This window comes from Carassius carassius, chromosome 33 (assembly GCF_963082965.1).
Source record: "Carassius carassius chromosome 33, fCarCar2.1, whole genome shotgun sequence".
Lineage (NCBI taxonomy): Eukaryota > Metazoa > Chordata > Actinopteri > Cypriniformes > Cyprinidae > Carassius > Carassius carassius.
Genome location: NC_081787.1, coordinates 5,862,271 through 5,884,870, shown reverse-complemented (window position 1 = coordinate 5,884,870; position 22,600 = coordinate 5,862,271). Strand labels below are relative to the sequence as shown.

The 22,600-nt window shown below is 35.5% G+C and overlaps 2 protein-coding genes across 2 annotated transcripts; one reads left to right on the top strand and one right to left on the bottom strand.

Moving 5' to 3' along the window:
* Window positions 1-374: 374 nt before the first annotated feature.
* On the top strand, window positions 375-1,561 carry LOC132114113 (transcription factor HES-2-like). The gene is made up of 4 exons (XM_059522249.1): window positions 375-401; window positions 552-644; window positions 739-823; window positions 924-1,561. Exons 1-4 carry the CDS (start codon window positions 375-377, stop codon window positions 1,529-1,531), a joined length of 813 nt encoding a protein of 270 aa, XP_059378232.1. The 3' UTR covers window positions 1,532-1,561.
* An 18,140-nt stretch (window positions 1,562-19,701) lies between these two features.
* Window positions 19,702-22,032, bottom strand: LOC132114204 (fibroblast growth factor 20-like). Its single transcript, XM_059522318.1, has 3 exons — window positions 21,428-22,032; window positions 20,873-20,976; window positions 19,702-20,709 (listed from the first exon to the last, which is right to left on the bottom strand). Exons 1-3 carry the CDS (start codon window positions 21,693-21,695, stop codon window positions 20,440-20,442), a joined length of 642 nt encoding a protein of 213 aa, XP_059378301.1. The 5' UTR covers window positions 21,696-22,032; the 3' UTR covers window positions 19,702-20,439.
* Window positions 22,033-22,600: the final 568 nt, after the last annotated feature.

Below are 22,600 nucleotides of genomic sequence, written 5' to 3'. Positions count from 1 at the left end.
CTGATATTTGCATTTTGCAGCACACAATCAAATATGGCAAACTTTTTTTTTTCACAACCAATTGCGCCATCAAATGTTTCTAGATATGTATAAAATACAGCTTCAGTCTGTTTATTAATTGATTTTTTAAATACTATATTAAAAAAAAATAGTCACTGTAGTTTTGCTTGTCATTAGACGTCATAACACGTTTGTTTTCTGGTTGTTTAGTTAAAGTTCATAAAATGATGGGTGGAAAATTCAAGGTGAATTTCGTCACTGCTGCCACCTCTCCGCCAATCAAATGAAACACCAGAGGCTTAAAATTCCCCTTTGGCTCAAATGCAGCAGTTCCCCACATCTTCGAGTTAGTGTGAAGAGCGAACTCTCTAAACATGACGAAGACAGGAGACATCAAAAGAGTAAGTTCTATGAACCCAGCTGCAAACAATTATTCACAAATATTTGGACCTGAACATGTTCATTTTTTAATTTTGAACGTTGTTTAATGATAGCATTGGAAATAAAATTACTAACAATTTTCATGTTTCAATTTTGTTTAAATTGAAAAGTTAAAGCCTGTAATAGAGAAGAAGAGAAGGGATCGAATCAACCATAACCTAGAAGCATTAAGAGATCTGCTTTTCAAGAACACTGCAGACACAGTGAGTGCCTGCCCCCGATTTATGATGCATTGCTTCACATTATTTCTACAATATTTCCTTGACAAACGCCTATAATGCCTCTCTCCTACCACAGCATTTACAAAATCCTAAACTGGAAAAAGCAGAGATTTTAGACCTTGCGGTTCAATACATCAAAAAGACCACAAGAAAAACCGAGGGTTGGTTTTATACAGATTTTTCTTTTTACTTCACCCATTTGAATTTAATAGCAGTTGTTTGTTGTAGTAATATGTCTAATGTTTTTCTCTCTTTCTGCAGTGAAATCTAATCAAATGGATTCCAATGCCACTCAGAACCAGTCTTTTGTGTCTGCTTCTGTAGGCCCCACCAGTGACCTCTGTGTATCAGACTTCTATGGGAGGTTTAAATCATTTGAGCAGAAAGAGGTTCTTAAAAAGAAAGAGGTTCTGAAACTCAGGGTCAGTCTAACTGCTGTTTCCAAAGCAGTAAGTGAACCAGTGGCCCAGACAGACTCCCTTCTATCACCATCAGACCAGCACTACCACCAGGAACTTCTCTTACACCCTGAATCATCTTTGTATGGCTCTAAACTTTTGCGTCAATCTACTTCTCCCCCTTGTTCATTATCATCGGAATGTAGTTCCCTGCCATCATCTCCCACTTTTACAAGCTTATCCTCCTCTCTCTCGCCTCCATATCTTTCCGGGCCTTGTCTCCTACCTGCTCCTCTTGATTCAGTGTTTTCTCTTATAACACCATTTTCACTCCATAGGCCTGTTATTGAGCATCAGCCCATTCTGCCTAACTTGGCTAGAGATTTTACCCCACTACAGTCTCCCATACTGGCTCTAAGACCAGAACGCTTTTCTCTTCCAACCCAGACCATATGGAGACCATGGAGCTGAACTCTTACCATGGTGTGATTCCTTTTACTTGGGCACCGAACATTGTTAAAAATATAATTTGAACTATTCATCCCAATGGTGGAAAACCATATTGTCTTGGCTTAGCTGAAGATTTAAAATTTCAATCAGTCTGAATACACAAAGCTTTATAAGTGGTATTGTAATAGACCAATATTACATTGTTTCATTATCATAAAATAAAAATAAAATTGTCAATATTTGTGTGCCTTTTCCTCCACAAACACTTATTGCAATTTTAAGTACTTTACTGCCATCTTGTGGTATTTATGATTGCAGTCGGCCTAAACCTTTTAAAATAATTTTTGCAAGCATGTATAACTATTTTCAGTATGACCAAAAATACAGCATTATTAATAAGTCAGCCAAAATTTTAAAATGGTTTCTGTGATTTAATGGTTACAATTAATTGATTGTTTTTAAATAATTAATGTCATTAGACTACAGTGCCTTTTTGAATTACATTGTAATCCACAAACAGGATATTGTGATAACTCATTTCAATATGAGTATATTTTATATATATATATATATATAATATATATATTTATATATATTAATTGGGTTAAATTTCCTGAACTTTCATGTTCAATTCAACATGTACGCTTATATATATATATATAAGCGTACATGTTGAATTGAACATGAACATGATTTATAAGCCTTGTTCAACCCAGTATTGACAAATATATGAGGTGGTTTTACATTGGAAAGCTAAGTGTATTATTTTCTCCAAAGATTTGCACTGATTCAGCCTATTGGTCAGTAGAGGGCAACACAAGATAGTATTAACAGGTTCAGTCCGGCTCTGGCTTGGAGGTACAGAGAGCCTGGTGCTGTTACTTGTTTTCTTGAGCGGAAAGCAGAGGATGCATTACTTTTCTCTCTCTTAAATGTCAGAATTTTTCTCTCACTCCTTCAGTCTTGGATATAATTCCATAACGTCTTCCCTATCTGCCATTCACATCTCTATTAGAAAGCCTGAATATTTTCTGAGCAAGGCAGTGGGGGATTTGGCTGGAGAAAACAGGGCTTCTTACAAGATAGAACATGTCTTTGGATAATGGTTATTTTCCCCCTCTCTCCTCCTCCTGCCATCTTCACATTCAGAAGATTCTCTCTGTACCAGTGCCATTACTTATGAGATGGCCATTGTTCATTGTGAGGTAAAAGAGCACATTTGGTGTCTTTCTGCAGGTTTTGCTATGACCGGCAATAAAGGAATGAAGCGCAAATTAAAGAGGACACTCTGCCTGGACGGAGGAATGCTGCCTCAGTAATCATAATTGAATGTGGTGGGGTAGAAATCACCTCTGAAAATGCAGGACAAAAGCCTTATTTCCCCACACAAGCTTTCTCAGGCCACACTGATTAGAGCTGATCCTGTTACCTGTGTAGTCTTAGTCTTGTTAATAGTGAATTCAACTCATGCATTCCTGATCTGGTATTAAACGGGGAGGGAGAGACTTAAAGAAAACATTGACAAAGATCCAGCACAGAGATGTCACTGCTCCTGCCACGGTTTATTGGACTCTGAGTTAAATACATTTGTGCTGGCACATCTCAAAAGCAATTTGTCGAGGCAGGGCTGCTGTCAAACACTTTCATCACACGTGCACACACTTGTACATGCCCCGTCCTTTATAGCACAGGCCCTCTCACCAGCACGCACATGCACAAATGTTGTGGTTTCATTGAAAATGGATCCCATTTAGTGCAGAATCTCTCTGTGTAAGACTTTGTGTTATGGATATCCATTAAGTGATGTCCCATGAATGTTATTTTAGTCAAAATTAACTGTTCTAATTCAGAAAAAGAGATTATTTCATTCTCAAACCTTATGTCTGCATGTTCAATCTTAATGTTTAGCTGTAAGGTCAATGAGTCTTCATTAATGATTCCAGCTTCCTTGTAATGTTGACAGATCTGGTTAATGTGGGTCTATTTCATTTCCTCATTCCATAGATTCTGAAAAACCTTTTGTTAGATTATGTCAGAGCCACAGGGAATTGTGTCTAAAACATTTTGTTGACTAAATAATTAAGACACACACACACACACACACACACACACACACACACACACACACACACACACACACACACACACACACACACACACACACATATACAATTGTTATGGGAGGATGTATGTATATGTCTTCATTGCCCTCTGTCTATTTAAAACCTTTACAGACAGATAGTTTTAGTAGAAGAGGTTTAAACACAGTAATGTTGATATACTTATGATTGCAAAAACATTATATAAAGAAACTGTGGAGCTGAACATTGAAGACTCTCCCAATCTACAGAGAACATTCATCATTCAAAACTTTAGCACAAAAACACATTGCTAATTGTTTGTCTGAAATGTTTTTGTTTCAGAATGTTTAGAGAACATTCAAAAGTAACATTCCCATAATGTTTGATAAATTATAAAATGGAATGTGAAAACTAGACATTTTTGAATGTTCAGAGAACATTCAGAAATAATGTTTTTAGAACTTAATTTTCTTTAAACATATTTTTGTTTGCTGGGCTCTTATAGTAAGATCTTAAGCAAGGCATTAAAATGTTGTAATTTGTCCAGTTATTTTTGGGTCAGTGACTTATAAGAGTGTCCATGATAAATGTTGTAAATTCTTCACAAATTCTGTACACATTCTAAACAATATTTCTCAAAAATAATAAAAATAATATAATAATAATAATAATAAATTATATTAATGAATTCCATAAGTGATAAATATCATTATGTTTGTGTGGTGTTATAATGCATGCCATTTTATTAAGTTGGAGGAACATTACCAAAAAAGGGTTAATTATCTGATATTTTAATAGACTCATTCACCTTGACACACAGTCATGAGGGTCTGCAGGGATCCTCACTATGATATCATTTTTTTTTCTGCATGTTGGTTGTACCACATGACTTTTGGGAAATAATAATAGACGATTATACAAACCATAGTAATGTTTTCTTTTTTATTGAAACATTTTATCTTCATTATGATAACCCCCTCCCATTGTATGCATAAATAATATTTTAATATATGTTTGAATAAATTATTGAGAGAACAAAAGTAGAACTGGTCGTAAGGACATCATTGAGATTTAGTTTGGTATACCTTGAGAAAAACACACTACATGAGTCCATCCCAGTCCTCAAGAATTCAATCTTTCGCTACTCACAACTAAACACCATTTTCCCTTCTTTCATTTGTCTTTTTCCCGTCACAAGAGCTTTTGAAGTTAACAGAGAAAGGAGCACTGACTGTACCAAATTACCTGGGCTGAAACATTTTTGACATAAGTCCTAAAAGGCGAGTGAGCCACTTCTGCTAGAGGCCCCATCCGGAGCGTTTTATCTCGGGCCATGAGAGGCAGCATTGCTGACAGAGTGACAGGACAGCTGGACACGCTTCCAGGTGGCAGTGATGGACACGGCAGTCTTCGGAGCAGGGCCACTGCCCATGCATCACCACAAAGCTAAGTATCTGACAGGGTGTGGAGACCAAAACTACTGCAGCAGTGATCACACCAGATATTGCTCTGTTACAGCATCTCACACTTTAAATAATGGTTTGTGGTTTATATTTATGCCTTTTAGAAAGCTCAAGGTCACTTGCAGCCTCCTAAGAACTTATACTCCAGGGCCGATTCTGTGCAACAGAGGCCTCTTTAGCCATTGTTCATTATCATATGTCAGCCAGGAAGTCTTGCTGAATATTGTCCTTATCACAGATCCCAAGTCCTTAATAGCTGTTCTGTGGGCAAAAACTGTTTTTATAAGCCACTGTAGTGGAGAGCACCGCCCAGTTCTGTAACAGAGAGTAAATAGATGTGATATACTCCTCTATTCCCAGAGAGTCAAAACAAAAACGTGGTAACAATAGCTTTGGAGACTAGCAATTGTGCTGCTGAGACACTATTTGACATTTTCTTTCTGCTGAATAATGTCTTTCATTGGGGAGCCATACAAACGCTCTATTAATTTGGAAAGTCAATTGTTGTATAATTTGCCTCTGAATGCGTAAAAAATAAACTCTTTCACAATGTTCTGCACAATTAGTCCTTCGTACTGTATGAATAGCTCTTTTGAAACTAACAATGTGCAATTGTGTCCACTTTGAGCGATGAACTCACAAATATGAAGCTCTTTCCATGTTTATCACTTCAAGCTGCATTGTTAAAGGATTTGGCATGAGCAGAGGTTGTGGTAGACGTGGAGTTTGTCGTGCCCTGAGGTTGTGTGTTAACTGAGGAGTCTCTCTGGTGTCTGAGAGCAGGGCTCCCTGCTGGCTCCTCTGACCTAGGACCCCCTGCAGTGGGTGGGCCGTGACCCAGGTAGCCTAAAGCCATGCTGGGTAGCAACTTCTGCTCTGGAGTTCTTGTAATCCATCAGGATGTACTTCAGCTCAAAAAGAAAGGTCGCACTCTTCTACCACCTCTAACACCCTTTTTAAAAACGAGGAACAATTTAACAGTTCAAAGGTCAGCACAGTAAAAAGCTGGCGGCAGTTAAAAATAGGGTGTGATTTGTATTTTGGCTAAAAATACTAAGAAAGATGGTTTTGATCAGGCCTGAAAAGCAATGTGATGTGAAAAAGATGAATGAATATAAAATTAGTTTTGTCCTAAGAAAACATTTACATATGCTACTGTTTTTCTAGTCATCATGCACAAGTCTTTGAAATATATATTAATATGACACTTGTATCACCCTGACATTTTTTACTTCATGCACTCCAAAAAATATCTAAATTAATATTAATTTAGCAATTTAAAACAGGCCTGAAAAGAACAGATAAATTAATTGATTTAAAAAAGAAAACTTGGGATTTAAATATGCTATTGTTTTTCTAGTCATGCAAATTTGTTTGATCTTGTACTCAGTGTTCCAACAGGAAATGTTAAAATTTAAAATTTGTAACAACCTTTGTTGCTGTTTAAACATTTAGATCACATTATCATTATGCTTTGCACAAACTTATGTTTGTCATTCACGGAAAATGTGAGTAGAAACTAGTATTTAAAACATTTAGTTGGCATCTATGCTGCAGCAGTGCAATGTCATACTTTGAGAAAACTACCTTTGGCCTGGATGAGGGGTTTCCCAAAGCAGCATTAGTGGATCCAATTGGGAAAGTGCCATAGTTACATTTGGAAAGTACAGACTGGCTTTGGGCCAAATACAAATGCCTTCTATTGTATTGTAAGTGTATGAAGCTCATCCTAACCACATTACAGCTTAACATGTTTGCTCAGAGATTCAGCTGCTATATGGAAATGGTAGAGGCATGTAGGGGTTTTTATGAATATTAAAGGGACAGTCCACCAAAAAATTAAAATATTGTAATCATTTACTCACCTTCAAGTTATTACAAACCTGTATGAATTTCTTTCTTCTGTGAAACACAAAAGAGCATATTTTGAAGAATATTAGTACATTTCAGTGTATGGACAAAAAACACTGAAATTGTTTTTTATGCTCCACAAAAAAGTAATGTACTTTACAGTTTTGGAATGAGGGTAAGCAAATAATAAAATAATTTTCTTTTTTGGGTGTATATGTATATTCACTTCATATTGATTAAGTATACATTTTAAGAAAGAAAAAAGATGGGAAAATCTCTCTCTATATATTTACTTTTGATCTTAAAAAACATGGCATTTGTATCAGACAATGTGAGATAATTCTTAGAAAAAAACAAATAATTAGGTAAGAGGACATACTTTTTTATTTAGTTTATTTGTTTACTTAGTTTACTTTTTTATACACATATAAAATAATAACAGTAATTAATAAACAGTAATATTTGAGTTATTTATTTCTATCTCAGACATTGTCATGTCTTTAGAACGCAAAGTTTTTTTTTCTCCCTGCACTCCATTTGAAGAGAGCTTTTCATATGAACTTGAAACAGCACCTCCAGGCAGATCCACATTAAAACTGACAGGAAAGCACCTTCCAAAAGGGGCTTTTAAACGCACAGGGGGGCTTTGTGATCCACCTAAACCCCAGTCACCTTCATCTTGCCCTCTGTGTTTACGATACACATCTTCTAACAGCCCACCGAGATCACTGGTCAATGCAGGATGACTGTGCTTCAGAGAAGGCTTTGCAGAGACGGATACTTGTCCGTAAGTGTGAGAGCCACAAAGATCTCAAAGCCTGTTTAACAATATAAAATCATCCTCCAGGTGGTCCAGATGGAACAAACTCATTGCTAGTCAAGAGACTGAAGGTGCGGCTGGGTCTTATAAGCATGAATGGAGCTTCGCTCGTCTTTTTAGACGGCTCATGCCTGCTGTTTTTGCAGTCCTGTCTCTTTTGATGTTTGAGGTTGAGATGTTACACTAAAGAAAAGCTTTGTGGGAAGTTTTCCATGTGCTGGTATGTCAGCTGAAATAATGGCTGTTTCGACATGACTGGTGCAGAAACTTTAATCTTGGCATCATTCGTATGTCATTCACTGGAATAAAAAAAATTATGAAATTTCATTTCATGTCAATGCACAATAAAAGCACACGCTAGTCGCTCAGTTGTTCTTACTGTGGTCTGCATTTCTGTAACATTGTATGTGCTGACGAAACATGGGCCTTTATTTGTCCTATCTTGAAACCAACACCACAATGTATCCATCTGTGATGTAAGAGTAGCGTGCTAGTATGTGTCTCTGAGGATCTGTGGCAAGACTTTGTTCTTCTTTATTTGTTAAACCAACGTTAAAACAGCAAGATATCACTTTGCGATAAAGGCAAGCATCATCATGGTGTAGACCACCAGGCAGAGGTCTTCATATACAGGAATAAAGGTAGTGTGATATGAGCCTAACTCCTTATGCTGAGAGTGATTACTCTCTGATCTGTGGTATAGGGACTGGTGGTGCTTTGTCTGGCTCATCTAGATTTCAGATAGAATGCAATGATAAGTGTCATGAAAGGAGCTTGTCATCAGTTTTTTGTGTTATTTTTTTCCCACTGCACCATGATGATGGCAGCAGGGGGCAGCTGAAAGGGCTTGGATTTGGCAGAGATGGAGCATGGGTTGACAGGCAGGCGACAGAGCTCCGGAGCTTCTGTCTCTTTGAAGTTTCTCCTCCGTGAGCATTTCTAATCCCAACTCATGGCTTTAAGAAAAAAAAAGAAAGAAAAAAAGAAATAAATACTTCAAAAGTGGCAGTAAAGACATGCTTTGATAGAAAAGATTTCTGTTTCACATAAATTCTGTTCTTTGAACTTTCTATTCATCAAAGAATCCAGAAAAATGTGTCTTGGTTTCCTCAAAAATAGTAAGCACAACTGTTTTTTAAACATTAATAATAAGAATAAATGTTTCTTGAGCAGCAAATCAGCATTTTAGAAGGATGATGTGACACTGAAGACTGGAGTTATGATGCTGAAAATTCAGCTTTATCATCACAGGATTAAATTTTAAAATATGTTCAGATAGAAAACTGTTATATTAAATTGTGATATATGGAATATATATGGATTTTGTTTGTTTGTTTTTGCTTTAATGACAAAACATGGCATGAAGGGACTCATACAAAGTCACATGATCAGTGTCACAGATTACCTTATTTGATTGGGAAATTTTCAATTTTAACTCACAGTGTTTCTTTGTTGCAAGTGCAGTGTTGTAGTCGAAACCGGCTCATTTGGGTCAAAGTCAAGACAGAGTACGCATGCTCCCAAATCCATGACAAAACCAAGATCATAAAAATATGGTCTTGAAATCTGCCTCACATACAAGTCAGAGTCAAGGACCATATTTTGCTGGTCTTGGATTTGAGAGCATGTGGATTCGGTCTTGACTCTGTCAACATTGTATTAAATCCCCAATGGTTTTTCCCTGTATTAAAATATAAAAGTACATATTCAATAAAAAAAAAACAATAAAGTGATGCACACAAACAATATAGCAGATAGCACACTTATTGAAATTCAGTAGCGATTCAATGGATTAATTCACTGTAAACACTTTATATAGTTTTATATAGGTCATTAAAGGTTAAAGCAACCAATTGGTGTGCACACTTTGACAAAATAAGATGTTTGCTATTCTTCTTCTTATCTACGCTGCATAACATAGCATTATTGCCATCTAATGTTTCCCCCATATATCCCACAGCACACACTAACCCTATGTTATCAGTTCTGCATGTCAATGTCAAGCTTAAAAAGGCTATTTCCTCTTACCTAGAATGTTACCTGTATGTACCAAGGCCAATATTATAGTTGTCATCTCTGCCCAGTGCTCCCTTCATAAAAGAATCTTTTGTTCCAGTTGTAATTTAGACATTATTCAGCTCTCAGGTGCACACACGCAGCAGACAGCAGCGAGGAACACTATATCTGCTCTTGAACATGGCATAACTATTTCTTGTTGACAGAGTGGGATTTCAGAGCAAGACATCCCTACATGTTTAATTCCATGCTTGTTTTTCTTGTAAATGCTTCATGGTCACCATAAACACGGAACTGCACATACATGACTAATACTGGTAAGGAATGTATTCCCATGATCACTGGTGAACATTTACAGCAAATCAAAAATTCTCACTCTTTTCTTTTTGGACAAGCGCTAAAGATCGTAAGCAGAAATGCTGAAAAAAAAAAAAACATATGATGTCTTGAAAGTGACAACATAAACCTTACTGTTTCTCGCCTCAAGGCAATGGATTGTGCACACTGTTGTGATTGGTCACCATCGCTGAAGCTCATCTTGGAGCTCACACCCCTTTCACAAGGGAGAGAGATGCTTTTGTTTGATGGTGACAGGGGGAATGTCAGAATAAGCAGTGCTTCAGCTCTTCAAAACCTCTGAAAAGCCTTAATGTGCACACAGAGCTACTTTGATCTGCTGATTCTTACACATCTGTAGCAAGCTTGGAATAAAGCTGAATAGCTGTCACTGTTTTTTTGTGTTAGAGTGGGCCATGTGAAGTCAGAGCCATATAGTTTCTGGAATTATTGGCTGTGAGATAGAACTTTCATGTAGATGTTTGCAATGTCTAGCTGCTTTTTTAACAAATAAAAGTTTTTTTTTCTCTCAATAAAACATGTTTGCTATTTATGGTATCCCATGAAGGAATCTCTTGAGACTACTGCAGAAATAAAATCATATTTTATTTATTTTGTTGGTTCTACACAAAATGATGTGCAAAATCTGGTGTAACATTTGAAGTAACCATGTAAGACCATTCTGTCTGTCATGCTAAAATAATTGTATTGCAGATACCCAGTTGGCGACAGTGGGATAATGCCTGCAATAAAGACAATTCCATTTTTACACACTTCCTCACATCTGCACTGATTTTAATACTTTCTAGAGCTATAATAAATGTGAATGAATATTATATAAAATATTGTATATGAAAGAAAGCCTGAATTAATCATTTTCCTTGTTTGTTTTTTTTTGAAAGGGAATGGCAGGGCAGAGGGCAGAGGGCAGAGGGGGGTGTGCATACATTACTGTGGGATAATTGACATCTTAAGCACTGGGTCATTCTGAGCCCTGCTGTGTAAGGAAACGCTGGCACAAGCATTCTTCAGCTGCTCATTTGTATTTAATTGATCACGATATCTCCTTTGGATCTATTTAGGAAGGCAATTAAAATATTAACTGAAACTTAACCAGTATAAAGACATTTGATTTAAATTCTCTATTGGAAGGAAGATAATGTCATTTTAATGCTTATCTATTACTCGAGACCATAGCGCTATATGTTGATGAGAACTCCATCTATACCTGTCTGCCTACAGATTTCCGTCCAGATAATTGCAGCCGGGGTCAGACTGGTCTCAGGAGCAAAACTTCAATTCAGATGACAGGAAGTTTTTCCAAGCATTTCTAAGAAATAACATTTTAACCCTCAATTAAAACAATTAAGTTCAAAGAAAGAAAAACATAACAAATCCAAATAATCTTTTTTTAAATTCCTGTGTAATAATCTTTACCTATTTTTTTTTACTTATAGCCTTCAGTTTTAGTATCTAAAATATAGAAAAATGCTAATTAGAGTCGACACGTGTGTACCACATTATAAACACTACTGTACAGATTGGGGCTTGTAAGATTTTTCAGTGTTTTTAAATCTCTTATGTTCACCAAGACCATTGATAAAAAAAAAACAGTAATATTGTGAAAGAGTATTACAATCCAGCATGTTTTCCATTTTTATATATTTTTTTAAAAGCAATTTATTCCTGTGATTCAAAGCTGTATTTTCAGCATCCTAACTCCAGGATGGAAAGTTCAAAATAACAGCATTAAATATATATATATATATATATATATATATATATATATATATATATATATATAGATATATATATATATATATATATATATATATCTATATATATATATATATATATATATATATATATATATATATATATATATATATATATATCTATATATATATATCTATATCTATATATATATATATATATATATATATATATATATATATATATATATATATATATATATATATATATATATATATATATTTAATGCTGTTATTTTGAACTTTCCATTCTACTGAGAATCTATATATAGATTATATACTATAGAAAATGAGAAATGTTTCTTGAGCAGCAAATCAGCATATTAGAATGGTTTCTGAAGGATCATGTGACACTAAAGACTGGAGTTAGGATGCTGAAAATACAGCTTTGAATCACAGGAATAAATTGCTTTTGAAAAATATATAAAAATGGAAAACATGCTGGATTGTAATACTCTTTCACAATATTACTGTTTTTTTTATCAATGGTCTTGGTGAACATAAGAGATTTCTAAGGTAAAGTCCATATATATATATATATATATATATATATATATATATATATATATATATATATATAGATATAGATATAGATATATATATATCTATATATATATATATATATATATATATATATATATATATATATATATATATATATATATATATATATCTATATATATATATATATATATATATATATATATATATATCTATATATATATATATATATATATATATATATATATATATATATATTTAATGCTGTTATTTTGAACTTTCCATTCTACTGAGAATCTATATATAGATTATATACTATAGAAAATGAGAAATGTTTCTTGAGCAGCAAATCAGCATATTAGAATGGTTTCTGAAGGATCATGTGACACTAAAGACTGGAGTTAGGATGCTGAAAATACAGCTTTGAATCACAGGAATAAATTGCTTTTGAAAAATATATAAAAATGGAAAACATGCTGGATTGTAATACTCTTTCACAATATTACTGTTTTTTTTTATCAATGGTCTTGGTGAACATAAGAGATTTCTAAGGTAAAGTCCATTTAGAGATCTGACCTGAACTATACCTATTGAGTGACCTTTCTGTATCAGAATCTCACATTTCTAATTCACCAGGTTCCCTCCAGAAATTTTTCTGCATGTCAGATGGTATACATCTTATCACCGTGTGCAGCATCTTGTTGTGGTAGCTTGTATTGCCTTTGATATCGGAGAACATAGAGGTTTCACCAAAATAAAGGCCTCCTTTGTACTCCTCTGATTAATTTCTGTACTTGAGCTCTCTGATAAGGCCCGAAAAAATCCATCCTCAAGAAACCGACAACCGCGGATCCTGTTGGTTTTATTTATTGAGTTTTCTGAGACAGCTTTGGATTTTGTTTAATGCTTTAAATTGCCACACTACTGATTGCTGTTATCATGAATGAATGAATTTCACCTTTAACCCTTTTCTTTCTCATTGGAAAAAACTTTTATACATGTTTTTTATCCAATGTTAAATCTTATTTCTTCTTAAGTATGCATGTGGTCTTCTGGGCTCTTTAAGAGCTTTTAATGTGTTATGAACTACATACAAAGCACATGTAAAAGAGCTCATTTGATAACCTGCCTGTGCACATTTGATCTCAAGCTAGTCAGTGTCAATGTTATGTCAATCTTAGTCATTCCAATGAAATGTACAGGCCTGAGAGCTGTACAGCAAATTGGTCTGCATCTTCCTTGCAGTATAGTTTGATTGCACAAATTTTTGCTTAAATGCAACATGTTTGATCCAGAGTTCTTCAAACACTCTTACTTTTCTCTCCAAAACTTGTGATCAAGGTGAAAGAATTTCACAGTGAGGGGATTTCCTCTCCTCTGAAGGCCTCCAAATGACTGTGAAGTGTGTTTTTGAAGTCCCTCACAACATCAGGTACATCTTACACTTCTGCAGGTCACTATCCACAGTTGAATTATGTTCTGGACTATTAGGTCCTATATATTTTCTTACTCTGAGATCTTTGTAGGAGAGGTGAGGGATGCTGGTATTTTCTCTGACACTTTGAAATGAGTGTTGTTTCTTCATTGGTTAAAAACCAATCTACTTTTATTTTGAACTACAGCTCAGTGTCATCTCACACTTTTGTACTTTTATAAGCAATCACCGCATTTACATGCATTTGCACTTCTTTGTCAGGCACTTTTATCCAAGCAACTGGAATCTGAATCCTTGATTTTGGTACTACTAGCACCAAATGGCTTTTTTGGCTTGCAAATGGCTTTTTCTGTCTGATTAATTAATTAATTAATTAATTAACAAATATTATACAAAATCTTTAGTAAAATATTCAGTGAGACACCAACCTACCATTTTATTTCAAGAACTAAAAAGTGACAATATCATCAGGATATGATAATTTAACCCCTGAACCCTTCAGTGTCTCTGAAAGTGTTTTTATACACAACTGATGTCTTGTCAGAACCTGTAGTGCTCAGCCCTATGATTTAAAAAGTGTCTTGATGGAAGCGTTTTAATTGCATATGTTCGCATTGACAGGTGGCCACTCTTTTTGATATTGATGCTTTGATCTCTTGATATATGATCACTGCAGGCCATGTCAAAGAAACCAAGACTCTACACATGGGATTTCACCAAGTAAAAACATCCTCTGAATTTCAGGTACCTCTACAGCTGATGATGATGTAGATGAAAAAGACAGCAACATAGCATATGGTGTTTTGGTTTCATTAAATTGAACATGAGTCATAACAATAGATAACAGTCATAACAAAAGCGTGAGAATTTTTATTGTGTGTGTTTATGTATTCATATGAAAGTTTAACATCAAATATGTATGACTTTTTATAAATTAAATTAATTAATATTTTAAATTAATAAATTTCCCTTAAGTAAATAAGTAAAATGTATCTTAAAATTAAATACATTTTCTGTTACACTATCTCCTTTGAAATTCATTGTACTACAGAATTTTTTTTTCTTCTTCTTAGAATAGTAAGAGAATAAGTGTTAGAAGGAGTGAATGCCTTCTCACCAAACAACAAAATCAACCACTGTCCCAATAAGTGAGGAGACCATTGGATTTAGGCAACTGGAATCCAGGGAAGCTTGACAATCAGAAATAATTTCTCCTCAAGAGACATCAATAGGTTCTGATGGGGTTATTAAGAGGAATCAAAGATTTTTTTGCATTTAGACAACGTACAATTTGTCATGTAAACCGAAATCTCCTCTTTCCCTTGAATGCAAAGGAACTCTAGCAGGAACTAAATGAAAGTTAATCAGGAATGTACGGCACAAAACACATGATGAATGAACTGCTTTAATGCCCAGCCAGGAAAACAAAGTAATCTCTAAACATCCTCATCGAGTAATGAGTTTATAGAGGACCACACAAACTGATAGAGAGTCCCATTGATTGTTTTCTGATGTACAAGTAATGCTTGAAAATTACCCATGGGGCTTAAGGCCAAAGCGTTTAATGTGTGCATGCTAACAGTACATAATGGAAAAGGTATGAAAAGATTTGGGACAAAATCCCAAAGGTTTTCTTCTGCCATGCACTCTATTCATTGCAAACTGAACACAGAGCATGACAAATTCCTCTCACCTATCAGTTTTCCTTGGCCTACAAAGCAGTCCTCTACTAAACCCTCCTCTATTTTGCGCTCTTCTTGTTCTGTTATTTTACCTGGCAGTCCAGGTGTGAAGGGGTGAGGCCTTGGAAAAACATTCAATTCTGCAAGGCATGTCATGAAAGAATCCACTGATTGACCTCTACATCAAGGAACACAATGACAAATGGGTTAGCAATTTTCCGCCTCACTTATGGCCAACAATGCACATTTCCACTTTCACTTGCTAGCATCGAGTGTACAATGTACATATCTTTCACGGAATATGCAAGCTTTGCATTGCCCTCTTTACAAGTTTTCACAAAGAAATTTACATTTTTAAAACGCTGTTCTCTTCTTATCAATTATAAGTTTTCATTGACCTCCCCAAATAATAACCCAGGTTTCTAAAGTGTTAATCTCACAGTCATTTTTGTATTAGTATGTAAAACAAACGCTAATGATTTTCTGTTTCACTCAAGGATGTTATTGCATGTTCTAGCCACTGATTGAATTACTCGGAGTGCTTTAAGTATGTTTTGGGTGGAAAGTATGGAAATTAACCAGTCGACCTTTGTGTTGACCTTTGGGTTAAGGGAGCTTTGTGGGAAAAGCTTGCTGTGGAGAATCAAAGACTTTTATGATGCCATTTCAAATGCTAACAGACACCAAAAAACCTTTCATCTGGATGTCAAAATAAATATACATTTGTATAGAACATGAATAAATGATGGCAAATGATTATTTGTTTTATAAAAAATATATTTTTATCTTGTTAAGGTAAGAAGTTCCCATTCAGATTCTTAAAAGTCACAGAATATCTATCTATCTATCTATCTATCTATCTATCTATCTATCTATCTATCTATCTATCTATCTATCTATCTATCTATCTATCTATCTATCTATCTATCTATCTATCTATCTATCTATCTATCTATCTATCTATCTATCTATCTATTGGTATCTATATACCAATATCTAATTCTTCAGAGGGCTGCAATTTTCAGGCGTGAGTAGCTTCTGTCCTCAGATCAGATATGTCCTAGGGATAAGCTGTCACACTGCTGGGAGCCTAATTGATGCCTCATGCTTCTGAGGAGCAATTATGGTGCCCAAATGTCAAGAGCTAATTTGTGGCTTTATAATGTGGACACATGGGCCAAGGAGAGGGCCAGATCTGGGCCCCTGTGGGAGAATTGCAATAGTTTGCTCAGCAGATGTGAGATGGTCTCTGTAAAAATTCTGGGGGTGGGGAGGAGCCTTCAGAAGATGTGAAGTCTACTGCGAAGTCGCTCAAAGTGATCTGAGCTATTTTCCTCATTATAATATTTGGTTTTATCTTACATTATTTTCACACTCTGAATTAGGCCTATTGTATATCTGTTTGCAAAATACATGGTTAGAAATTGCCAGTTCCTAAATACATGGTAGAAAACAACATGCAACATTGTAAGAGGTGTTTAAAAGTCTTAAAATGCATAACCACTAGTTGGATCGTGTGAGTTGCTCCTGATGTCTCCATAGTGATGCAAACAACAGAACAAAAATTTAACTACAGTTGACAGCTTGAATGTCAAAAGTCAATATAAAAACATCACATATTCATTACCTACTAGAGTGGTAAGACATGCTGTACAAAATGCAGCAAGGTGATGTGCCAAAAAGGAGTGAAAGGATGTCATTAACTCTTTTGCACTTACACAGAAGAATCCTCAGGAAACCTTGAATATAGCTGATTCACTGTTGATTCATTTCTTATCTCCTCAGACATGTTTCTTTGAAAAAATAACCATTCTTTAACAACTGAGTGAATACATCAAGGAGAGCATATGGTCAATTTTTATGAAACTTTAATGTTGTAATTTCGACAGTGCCGCTTATCATTTTATTTCATTGTATTGAAAAGAGTTAGCATCATGTTTGAAAAGACTAAGATTGAAAGTTTGGTACCACTTTATTTTAAGGTTTCCTTGTTACACGTTACATGTACTTACTATTATAACAACAATTAATGATGCATAATTACATGCAAGTAACCATAAACCTGACCCTAATCCTAACCCTAACCATATTGTAAGTACATGTATATTACTCATTACTTTAATCGATGATAACACCGTAACAAGGAAAACCTTAAAATAAAGTGTAACCCAAAGTTTCAATGTAACATTGTGTATTTGTGCACATGAAACATTATTAAATTTTAAATAACTGTGTGTATTTGTGCACATGAAAAACGATTACATTTTAAATAACTGGTAATTTAGCTTTGCCATCATAGGAATAAATTACATTTAAAAATAGTAAATGGTTTAAATTGTAATAATATTTTACAGCATTTACTGTATTTTTAATCAAATAAATGCAGCCTTAATAAATAAATGAATAAATAAATTGTGTATTATTCAACAGATCCTTTGGCTTTAAAGAGGTCATTTACCCAAAAGGGCTCTAGATAAACAGTTGCTGAGAATATTGTGCAAACATAAATCTGTCCCGAGACAACAGCTTAAAACACCAAGTGAGACTTTGCCACTTCCCCCAGTCTGTAAAGATATGAATTATGCACTATTGAAATCCACACAGACTACAAAGATACCAAGGCTGTATTTCCACGTGTTTCACTGAACTCCAGTCCCATTTTCACAGCTTACAAATGCTGGGCCTTGAAGATCAGAGACCTGGGACATGCTGACATGTGCTGTGGGAACACCTGCAATGTCTGACTGGGCCGCAGACACAGATCCCTCACTTACACACCTGTCTGTGAACCCATGCCACTCTCCGTCTTCCTCTCTCTCTCTCTCTCTCTCTCTCTCTCTCTCTCTCTCTCTCTCTCTCTCACTTTCTCTCACTCTCTCTCTCTCACACACACACTGATAGGGTTTCTTTGAGAGAAGAGGCCACGTCTAAGGTGATGAAAATAAGGGTGCATCCATTAAGTGCATGAGGCAGGGCTGAGAGAGGGCATGGATGAAGGATTTAAGTGTTGCCTGTAGAGTGCCTCCGACCACCTGCTAGAAGTACAGACAAAGGCATCTATTTCAGCTCAGATAGATGGAAAAATATTGGTTCTTCGAGTGTCAGGGAGTTTTTTTGTGACATACTCTTTTCCATTAAAGCGATGACCTAATAGCTATTGTGACATTTGCACCAGACAAACCAAATAATTACATGAAACTTGGGGAAATGTGGACTTTTTATTTGTTAAACCACATTTTACAAACGTCATCTATATATGATAGAAACCAGAACATTTTGTGATCTTTAAATGGTTTATCTTTAATTTCTGAATGGAGCGAAGCTTACTGTATATATGCACACTCATCCTCCATTCTCATTTATATGTTGTTAAAAATCACTCTATGGTTTTAAGTTGGGGAAAATCCCACATTGTAACTCCGGTAAAATGTTACAGGTACACTCCCATCTTAAGACAGAGCCTGGCTCACCAGGATCACAGACTATATCTTCATGCTTCAACATAAAATCTCATCTGTTTAGAAACTGGGCACAGATGTGCCTCTTTAGTCATTGTTGTAGAAATGTCTCATTCAGCCGTTAAACAACATTCAGGAAGGTTTAGCCTGTGGTGTTTAAATTTCATATCATCTTCCCCAGATCTTCTTGCTTGGTTTCATGTGAAAATGCTGGTACTATCTGTCAAAGAAAACACAAAACCTAGTGGAGTTTATTGATAGGAGTTAAAACAGTATCTGAAAAGTGTATAGTGTATTCTCTTTATAACTTTGTTTGAAATATTTAGCAGGCATCATTACTAAGCATCAGCTGAGATTACTCTAAATTTGGGTTTGACCCAAAAGTAAAGGTCAGTTTTTATTTCACTCAGATTCAGTCATTGTGTAGCTGTTACCTGAGAAGGTCTCGCAAAAGAACTTTGATGCTGATGAGTGCAGGACAACCCTGGGTCTCAGCTAAACAGAAACTTAAAGGGATGGTTCAGCCAAAAATAAAAAGTTATTCACAATTTGATACAAGTAAGAAATACAAGCTTGAAATGACACAAGGGTAAGGGTATTATAACAGAATTCTTATTTTTGGGGTGAACTGTCCCATTAAAAAGAAAACAAATTCATTTATATAGATATATATATATATTTGGTGGTCAACAAATCATTTATAGTTTCAGAATCTACGGTTGCCATGTTAGAACTCTATTAGATCTTTTATGTTTTCCAGATAATGAAGATTTCACAATTAATATCATATCAAACAAAACAAGCTTTTTAATTATAATACTTGATTTAATGGCCTGTGAAATGTACTGTGCAGCATGCCATTCTGGGGAATCCTGCTTGAAACAAATCTATTAAAATCACAGGGTCTCATGGCATTCTTCATACATTTGCAATAGGAAATAACAATCTTTCTTAATATCATAGCAGAGATAATAATTAACTTGCACAGCTTCCGTCACATAAAAAGAACAGCTTTGCCACTATTTCAAAGCATCTTCTACTGTTTGGTCTAATAAAAAAATCTACTTTTAGATGTAAAAATATATATTTATATTTTCAAATAAATAAATACATACAATAAATATATGTATCAAGAACTGTATAAATAACATCATGTGAGATGGCATCTCCTGTTCTTCACTGTCCCAGTTCTGTCATCTCTGAGCATCATGTACGTATTGTTCCTTCAAGTCCTTCTTAACACATATTGAATATTTCCAGAGCAAAGCAAAACCATGTTTAAAACCTCCAAAACCTCAGTTTTTGGTTTTCATGGACATGTTATGCTAGTAGTCTGTTACAACCAGCAACAAAGACACCAAATGCAGCTTGGCTTTCACATGAAGGGAGTCTTTGGAGACTGTTCTCTTCACCATCAGTACTGGCCAGTGCATTTCCAGAGCAGATCTCAGGTTGGACACTGTGGCCGAACATTAGCATCTCCACGTCATGTAGAGAAAAAATGGACATCCCTCTCAGCTCTTAACTGGGACTGATGGTCTCAGCACTCCAAGCACTTCTTTGTAAAGTTCTGGAACTTTTTCACGGTCCACTGGTCTTGGAAGAAAATGAGTGAACTTTTGATGTCTCCTAGATTTTGTCCCATCACGTGGCGTGCCGTCCTTGTTGAGAGCCACAAAATATCGTGCTCCTCTCTCCCCATGCTTATAGAGATTTGAAGAGTATGTGTTGTACCAGTTCTCCTCAAACTGCTCACGGAAGACACATTCTGCTGTGAGTTTCTCCTAAGGAACAAAAACATGTTAGTGATATAATTAATGTAATAATTAATAACACAGAGAGAGGTGGTCAAAATGATAAAACATATATGCCATCTACTGGGCTTTAATAAGAACAACAATTATGCAGAATCAAAAAAAGATCTTAAAAAGTCAGAACTCTGCTTACAGAGCCGTAAAGTTCTCCCTTGTCGTTCATCCCAAGGTAGAGACCACTGTCCACTCCACGGATGCTTATTAATCCAACTGCAAGGCTTATGAATTCCAAAATACCTGGAAAAGAATAAATCGATTGTTCAGGAGATGTTTGAAGTCTAAACCCTCATCACATATTGTGAGGAAGTTGAAATGCATTGCATTCTACATCTGTATATTGCATAGACTATTATAGAGTTAAAATAAATAGCTATTTAGAAGTTTTTGCCCATTAGATTCAGAAAATTACAATTTTTTCCTTCACTGTAAAGTGCTTTTGAGATTGTTGTTTATTTTTTTATTTTTTTATTTTTATTGTTGTTACATTTTACCTCGTTCACATCAACGTACTGAATTTGTGGGTTCTTTAAAGGTGACCAGAACAACTTTACGTTGACCTATAAGGACTATAAAAACGAGAGAACTATTTTTATTTTAAAAATGTACAGTCGACGTGGGTAGCCTACATGTTATAATTCACTTTCTGTTTAAACAAATGAAACATGCTGAAAAGAAAGTGGGAAATTACCAAAACGACTGTGGTCCATTCTCGTGCCCTGCACGCTGCCATCCGGGAGTATTTCGAGATGAAATCCAGTCCTGCAGTACAACTGTCTTCTCCGCAGGATCCCTTTCAAGTGCGTTAGATCTGCGGAGGTGCTCAGTGACAGTCTCTCTGCTGGAACTAAATGATCATTCAACAGCCCGAGGTTTTCTCCTAGAGGTGGTAGAAAGAACTGTGATCCGACCTGTCCGAAACCCTCCAGGCTCTGTAAAAACGTCGCGATCTCTCCCATAGCTGACACCACAAACCTCCAATCCAGCAGGAGCGGTCAGGGAAAGTTGATCTAAATTAATATGTTGAAGCAATCGTTCAATTATAACGACGAATAATATCCATGCGAGCACGTCACTTGTAGTGGATCCATGCTGAGCGCATATTAAATATCACTTGACTCCTGTAGGTTATGTATACAGACATATCCAATGGGCAAGAAACTTCACTGCAAAGAACTGACTTCCTTTAATTTCTGCTCTCATGCCTCGTCCACATAGTGGCCGGTGGTGCTTTCTGACATGAATAAATGTGGAGCAGGTATGAGGCAGCAGGTAGGCTATGTGTTGTTGTGGGAAGTGCTTTGCGCAGTGAGTGGCCGCTGTGCGCGCGGGGCAGGTGCAGAGATCCGACTTCTGTGGGCGGGACGTCGGTTTGGTCCAGCCTTGAGTTTTTCGCACAATCTCAGTTGTGTTTTAGTTTGTCTGTCAAATGTTTGTGTGGGTCTGGTTTTGCACACAGTGTGGGCTGCATATGTATCTATATCATAAGCAGGGTAAATCTTAAAACCACCTGCATTATGGGGAGCAGGAGGAAAACAAATGAAACATTCTGAATAATGAATTGTGTGGAAATTGTAGTGGTGGAGAAGATCTTTAAAAAAAGTATATTTATATACAGACTGACAGGGAATGGCAGAATGACAGGGACAAGATATATATATATATATATAATTAATAACATATCGTAATGATGGGCAATGGCATAATTATTTTGAACAGGTGAGTTTGCCTTAGACAATAATTTGTACAATTTATATATATATTTTTGTAAGATATAAGTTATAGATTTCTATATTTAATTTGTAGCAGAAAAATATAGGAATATTATATATATATATATATATATATATATATATATATATAT

What these genes read in the sequence shown, in the direction of transcription:
- LOC132114204 (XM_059522318.1), bottom strand. Translation starts at nt 21,695, where the DNA reads ATGGGAGAGATCGCGACGTTTTTACAGAGCCTGGAGGGTTTCGGACAG. An exon ending in AATGGACCACAGTCGTTTTG is followed by an intron (nt 20,977 to 21,427) that starts GTAATTTCCCAC and finishes ATTCTTTTCCAG; the next exon opens with GTATTTTGGAATTCATAAGC. An exon ending in AGGGAGAACTTTACGGCTCT is followed by an intron (nt 20,710 to 20,872) that starts GTAAGCAGAGTT and finishes TTTGTTCCTTAG; the next exon opens with GAGAAACTCACAGCAGAATG.
- LOC132114113 (XM_059522249.1), top strand. Translation starts at nt 375, where the DNA reads ATGACGAAGACAGGAGACATCAAAAGA. An exon ending in TCAAGAACACTGCAGACACA is followed by an intron (nt 645 to 738) that starts GTGAGTGCCTGC and finishes CTCCTACCACAG; the next exon opens with CATTTACAAAATCCTAAACT. An exon ending in GACCACAAGAAAAACCGAGG is followed by an intron (nt 824 to 923) that starts GTTGGTTTTATA and finishes CTCTTTCTGCAG; the next exon opens with TGAAATCTAATCAAATGGAT.